The 7500-nt window shown below is 40.5% G+C and overlaps 1 protein-coding gene across 1 annotated transcript in view; it reads right to left on the bottom strand.

Annotated features, from left to right (window-relative positions):
- The window catches only part of nedd9 (neural precursor cell expressed, developmentally down-regulated 9), a 29891-nt gene extending 29209 nt beyond the window's left edge, over positions 1-682 (bottom strand). Inside the window, exon 1 of the mRNA XM_080859692.1 lies at positions 469-682. Coding sequence (XP_080715818.1) covers positions 469-561 — 93 coding nt within the window. The 5' untranslated portion in view covers positions 562-682. The remainder of the gene's footprint in view (positions 1-468) is intronic.
- Positions 683-7500: the final 6818 nt, after the last annotated feature.

Raw genomic sequence — 7500 nt, 5'->3', positions numbered from 1 at the left:
GTGAGAGAGGTTACAGCATCGCAGTCAGAGCATCAGGAGAGGGAAGTGAGTTTCTGACATGGCATATCCAAGTACTTGTTTCTTGACATGAACCATTGATTCGTAACTTATTTCTTTATTTAAATAGAAGCGTCCGTCTAGTCCTGTATTCTCTAAACTGAGCAGCACTTCAGTGATGTGATGTGATGTTATGTGTTTGGTGGGAAAATGAAGATAGGCATTTTAGATACAAACGAGGACAAACTCCTCTACGAAGTGATACAAAGTTACGGACAACAGTTACATTCTACGTGATGAAGGCTAGACAGGACTAACGGATAGCAGCACTATACTACTCTGAGATTAGTACTCTTTCTGTTACCAGTATAGAATAGATCTGTTCGTGTGCTACATCAGTTAGCTGACCATTTTTTAAAAAAAAAACAAATGAGACGGAAACAGTCCTACTACGAACGTTAAGGCACTTACTTTGTGCTTCATTTTGGGCGGCTCGTTCCGTTCTCTCCTCTTCTTCACTCCCAAGGTAGTGTGCAAAAATCCGCCGCTAATGTTAGAAGGCATACATCGGTATGGACGTATTCTCGTTTGTTATGATTGTTTTAAAACATCATGCGAAATCCTCGAATGTGCAAATCGCTTCACTACAGTTGCAAAGTTAACAGAACCGTAAACTCTCGGAGTAGTCAAGTTATGGACGATGTCCTCAGTCTGCACTGCAAAGCACCGCGCTACACAACGACCTGCTTGGCTCATTTACATAATGGGATCCTATTGGTCAATTCACCATGATTCCCTCCCGCTAACTATAGAAGTATGACGTAATTTTTTGAGCGATATTTGTAGAGTGAATCAAACAGCCAGAGGCTACATGTAACAATTGTTACAACTAAATATGAAAGTAAAACCAAAATTGGACATATAATTCCACAATATAGAAACTGTTATGTCGAAACATGCTTACCTGTTCCCAGATAATACAAGTTCTGCTGGTGCTGTTCTAAAAGGTTCTAAATCGTCAGTTAAGGCTACTTTACACCTATATATTTACTGTGTTGTGTAGATTAGCTTCGCTTCCAAATACAAAGTCCACTTTGAAAAGACCTGCCGATGGTTAAGGTGCAATGGTAGGTACAAAGACACACACATAAAATGAAGATAGCACACAAAGTTGTGTTTGCCAAGGGCACCTATAGTGAACAAAAATTTCAAATACATTTTCCATCTTTATAACACCAACGTAGAAGTGGACATATGCCTGCCCTGCATTGAGTTATGTTGTTTGGCCAGGGTATATAAAAGAATAGAGAAAAGAAGCTCTTCACTATCTGAAAAGCAATCCTGTACCACAAAGATATCTCATACTGTGATACCAGAATTGTATTATAATAACATAATAACGGTTATCTAACGCCAGCTTTGTTGTACTTATGTAGTTTTTTTTAATTTAATTTATTTTAATTTATTTATTTTAATTTACATATTGTATTCCTATTACCTTGCTGCTATTACACCTGAATTTCCCTACGGGGATTAATACAAGTTTATCTGATCTTATCCTGTCTTAATGATTTGAAGTTATACTGTCAGCGAGAGGCATCTTAAAGCAATATACAATATCATATCAGAGTCCATGCCTTTCTACTGTCTACCTTGTAAAGTTGGTTAATCAGTAAGTAGCCTACCAATAAATGTAACTTCTCAAAGGTATGTGGTATCTTTCCAGTGGCCCTGAGTCCAGGCTTGTAGTGATAAAGCTGTCTTTGTGAGGCACTCCCAATGACCAGGAACTGTCTCGAGGGGAGACATGAACAACACCACCCTTTGCGCAAGATAGTCTTGCGTGGTTAACGTGGGTTAGACTGATGCAAGAGGCCTCCTAGGGCTTTCAGACGCGTTATTTCCATTAATCAAGGGTTTTTACAGTTTGGCATTCACAACCTTCACACACACACACACACACACACACACACACACACACACACACACACACACACACACACACACACACACACACACACACACAGTCACACACACACACACACACACACACACACACACACACACTGGCATTCACAACCCACTATGGGACATTGGTTTCTGAGTTTGTTCAGTCAGGACGTATCTAAGCTCTAAAAATAAGATATTACTGTTGGTTATGATGTAGTAGTAAAGTTAAGGCTGACCAGCTAGATCTAGACAAGCTACTATAATTTCTGTCCTATGGTACTGCAGCATCTATACAGACAGAAGAGGTACTTCCTGCTATAAACACTGAAAGATAAAAGTCTTCCGTAGGGCTTCCAGACAGGTTATTTCCATTAGGGTTTTTACAGTTTGGCATTCACAACCCAGCCTAACACACACACACACACACACACACACACACACACACACACACACACACACATACATACATACACACACACACACACACACACACACACACACACACACACACACACACAGATAAGCTACTATAAGTTCTGTCCTATGGTACTGCAGCATATATAAAGACAGAAGAGGTACTTCCTGCTATAAACACTGACAGATAAAAGGCATGCTGCTGCTGGTCAGAGGGAATAGAATATATGCACAACTGGGCTGATGGTGGATAAAACCGAGTTCAGTCCATAAAGAATCCCTAAATGGTATCTGGAAGCAGGAAAGTAAAAGGGAGTACATTCCTTGGGATAACTGCTACAACTATCCACAGACACATTAATTATACAAATTAATTAAGAGTGCATTCATTAATTCATTCATGCATTCATTCATTCACTCATTCATTCAATTGGCCATGCATTAAGGGACGTACAATACCTGCCTGCACCCCCTGACCTGCACACTGCCAAGCCATCACACAGACACCTGAGTGGCCAAGCCATCTCTGAACTGATACAGTGTATACACACACACACACTGGCACACACACACTGGCACAGACACACACACTGGCACACACACACACACACACACACACACACACACACACACACACACACACACACACACACACACACACAGAAGCCTGCTTGCAGTGGCCAGAGGTGTGGACAAGCCATCTCTGAACTGCATTTCCACATAGCTGACTTCATATAGCCTCTTATTTTTATCAGATGTGTCTGGGAAACTCACTTATTCCAAATCCCAAGCAGTATTTTAAAAGGGATGTTTGTAGTCAAACCAGTGAAACATTATAGTGGCTCAGACAGAGTTATGGTAGTTGGTAAATGATAAAGGGGAAGTTAAAAGGTAAAACAGTTTATTTCTTATGATGTCCCGCAAAGAAAGCAAACAATATGATACAAAGACACGTTATCTGAATACATAATTCAAATCTTATTTCTTTAAAATTTTAAGATTTAAAATCTTGAGCTCCAAATGCCAGTGTAATAGTTTTACTTTCATGTTTTTACATAAAACCCCCTACAGATCTCCCCAAGAGAAGTAAAGCTCTCAGAAAATACAACTGTCTAATGGCTATGAACACTTTTATGTGTGTGTTTTATGAACAATTCGAGAGACACAAAACTGTTCATTTAATTTGTTAGTGCTCCTTCTCAGACCACCAGCAGATATCATGAGAGTAAGACTTATATGCCTTGCAGGATTTTCCATGCAGTAAATATTACACCCCCTTTTTTCAGACTCCCAATCAGCCTTGATTCTGCCTAAACAGACATACGCAGATATAATTCAGTAAAGAAGTAAATGATTGTAACTCACCCCAGCTCTGCGTTTTCTGTGACACTGACAGTGAAGTGAAGCTTGAGTCTGGGCCAAATGTCAGCAGGAAGACTAAAAAAGTGAGAGGAAACGCCTTAGCATCTATGCCTCGTCTTAGAAACTAAAAAGCATAACCGGATAGCTTAACTTCACACTTACAGCTGCTCTGTCAGCAGACCACTGAAACAGAAGTGGTGTTTTCAATGGCATATCTTGAGGCCATGTGGGGTTTTTCCATTGATATTTTTTATCGAGTCAAGATGGGCTGTGCCGAACTAATTTGCATTTCCATTACAAACTGAACGACTCTAATCTGGACGAATGAACGGCGCTAATTTGGACCCTCTCCTGACCAGGGCCAAACCCCAGGGTCCACCTCCAGATGCGTTGAATGACGTTGAAGATGATATCATTTTTGTGATTGGCTCAGTTATCTGTGTGTCTGTATCTTTGTATATCACTTATGAAGCAGATCCAGTTCAAAAGTCTCATCTAGAAGGTTTGAATAATAACTATAAAAAAGACAGTAAATAGATATAATAGATATAATAATTATAATACAGTAGGAAATAGTTACTATAAACTGCCCATCAACATTTTTACCACAGCAAGTGGGTTTAGGCAGACATTGACTTGAATGGCCCCAGTGGTATTAATATTACTGTTGTTGATGTTGATAACCTGTTGTGTGATTCCGTGTGTAAGGGCAATGATAGACTCAACGGTAAAGTAAATGTTTGGCCAGCATGTCATGTGAATCATTGAGGAGAACTGATGTGATTTGTTTTTTCCTATTTCCTTGAGAATACAATGTATTGGAACAGTGATACTCCCTGTTCTTTTTATCTCTGTAACTCTGTTAAATAGACACTGCCTGTAAGAGAATGCATCCGATTCTCACAGACTGCTTGCTGTTTACTTTGTGTGTCTGTGATCCTACTGCAGAAGACTAATAAACTTTATACTTATCTCTTATTACAAGACTGATCTCATTAGACTGGTAATTCTCAGATTTCACCACACAAAATAAACATATTCTCTCAGTGTGGCAAGTGGTATCAACTCGATAGAATGACAAATTCTATGGTTAAATTCCATCATATCTGGAAAACTAGTCTTTTAAGACTAAAGGAAATGTTTCCATTCTGGGATAATGTTATACATACCTGAATACTTGTATGACGTCGTATAAACGACAAATATTTGTGGGTGTTGGGACACCTCGGCGTCTTTTACCCCATACTTAAAGACACACCATCATGCGAGTAGACCCTGATGTAAGCCTTACTTAAAGACACACCATCATGCGAATAGACCCTGATGTACGCCTTACTTAAAGACACACCATCATGCGAATAGACCCTGATGTACGGCTTACTTAAAGACACAACCTCAAGCGAGTAGACCCTGATGTACGCCTTACTTGAAGACACAACCTCAAGCGAGTAGACCCTGATGTACTCCTTACTTAAAGACACACCATCATGGGAATAGACCCAGATGTACGCCTTACTTAAAGACACACCATCATGCGAATAGACCCTGATGTACGCCTTACTTAAAGACACACCATCATGCAAATAGACCCTGATGTATGCCTTACTTAAAGACACACCATCATGCGAATAGACCCTGATGTACGCCTTACTTAAAGACACACCATCATGCGAATAGACCCTGATGTACGCCTTACTTAAAGACACAACCTCAAGCGAGTAGACCCTGATGTACGCCTTATTTAAAGACACACCATCATGCGAATAGACCCTGATGTATAAATTCAAATCCAGGCTGTGCTTGGTCGAAGGACTGAACTGAGCGAAGAGCTCGGAGTAACGCCATTCATATAAAAAAAATGGCAATGGGGACTTTTACTTTATAAGGTTTCTCAGTTATCCATTATTAAATCATTTTTTGTCTAATACGATGGCCTACTCTGGGAATTCTTATTTATAAAAGTAAAACTACAATCTACGTAATCTAGTATAGACATTTAGATATAGACATATTATGACTGTAGTATAAAACATTTATTAAAATATAAATCTTAAAGTGTATTAAAAAGTGGTTTTGAGTGTCCCATTCAATTGATTGAGATGAAAGTACCATAACCTTTGAAAAATGACTGCCAGTCTTTCCAGTTGAGACACTGCAGTTCCTGGTGGCAGACAGGAGGTTTTTCCTAGACATCCGCAGCAGACGCAGGAGGGACTAGGGGAACACATCCTTCAACTGAAGCAAGTAAGTAGTACTTGAATACAGTGAAACTTCATACATGACCTCATAGGGACCACCTACATACCACTACCAAGCATCGCAATGCTACTTCTCTGACTTGTCAAAGTGTTCTCAGCAACTATAAAACTTGGTATAAAACTTTTTGCTGTGAGGCATAGAAGTAAAAACATTTCAGACATCTTTTAAGTTAGCAACTATTTTTTGCCTCACCTGCAAACTTTTGTGGACAGGGCAAGACAGATGTCTCAGTTTACTTTAGTAATCTCCCTTTGAATGACAGCAGTGGGACATGTTTGAGACTTTGTTTCGTCAGTAATCAGAGTCTCCTCGTTGTGTCTAATGAAGGCTGCAAGGGCATGGGAAACTTCTCATGAATCTCATGTAGTCGTTTGAAAAGAGCGAAAAACACTTCTTACGACTTCTATCTCCAGAGCCTCTAATTATGGGCAGCTTGTTGATCAGATCTTTGAGGGGAAGGGGGGGACGAGTGTGTGTGGTAGTTGTGTGTGAGTGAGTGTGTGTGTGAGGGGGGGGGGGGGGGGGGGGGGGACTGCAAACCACTCTCTTTGTGCTGTGATCACAATGAGAACTTGAGCTCAGGAACTCTGAAGGAAACAATCTAAACATATATTTAGTCCTACAGCTGGGGAGCGTTTTACACAGCTTAAATGGGTCAGTAAAGCATTCTTTATGTGTGTGTGTGTGTGACCATGTGTGTATCTGTGTGTGTTTGTGTGTGTGTGACCATGTGTATATCTGTGTGTGTGTGTGTGTGTGAGGATGTGTTTATCTGTGTGTGTGTGTGTGTGTGTGTGTGTGTGTGTGTGTGTGTGTGTGTGTGTGTGTGAAGATGTGTGTTTCTGTGTGTGTGTGTGTGTGTGAGCTGTGTGCACCTGTTTCCTATACAAACAACGCATGCAACCATTGCCCTGCAATTTTTCCGTGGGTGAGAGAATGCCTTCCCTCCCTCTCCTTTCTTCTCTTTTTATTTTCTTCTTTTGCTCATTTAATTTGTTTTATAAAGCATCTTTAAAAAGACAGCACATTTGGCCCTGGTCTGGTTTCCATAACAGACAGTTCATTTGACAGAATCTCGATCTTAAAGTGGAATCCCCTGTACTTGGTGAAAGTTAACAATAACAAGACTTTGAAAAATGCACCAGGCCAAGAGAACCAACTGGAATCTTTTATTCGCAGTGGCAGTGAAGATCCAACAATAAGGGCCCAGAAGAAAGATTGCTGCTACCACTCAGACGCCGAACAATGTGTGCCCCACAGTACCATGACAACAGTACCATGACAACAGTCTTCATGGGCATAGAATCCATCGGTCTAGAACTGGACCAACCCCTGCTGAAGGCTCATCTTCTGACACTTTGCCATGGCAAGACGTTTAACAATTTGCAGTATTTATATGGGCAGGGCAATAAACAGTGCATGCCTTTCTTCTCCCTCCGACACATAAAAGTGTCTTTAGGCACTTAGATTACATAAGCCTCTGCCCCTACCCCTTCCCCTACGCCTACCCCTACCCCT

The sequence above is a fragment of the Sprattus sprattus genome, assembly GCF_963457725.1.
Source record: "Sprattus sprattus genome assembly, chromosome: 20".
NCBI classification, from domain to species: Eukaryota; Metazoa; Chordata; class Actinopteri; order Clupeiformes; family Clupeidae; genus Sprattus; species Sprattus sprattus.
This window is presented reverse-complemented; position numbering and strand designations above follow the sequence as displayed.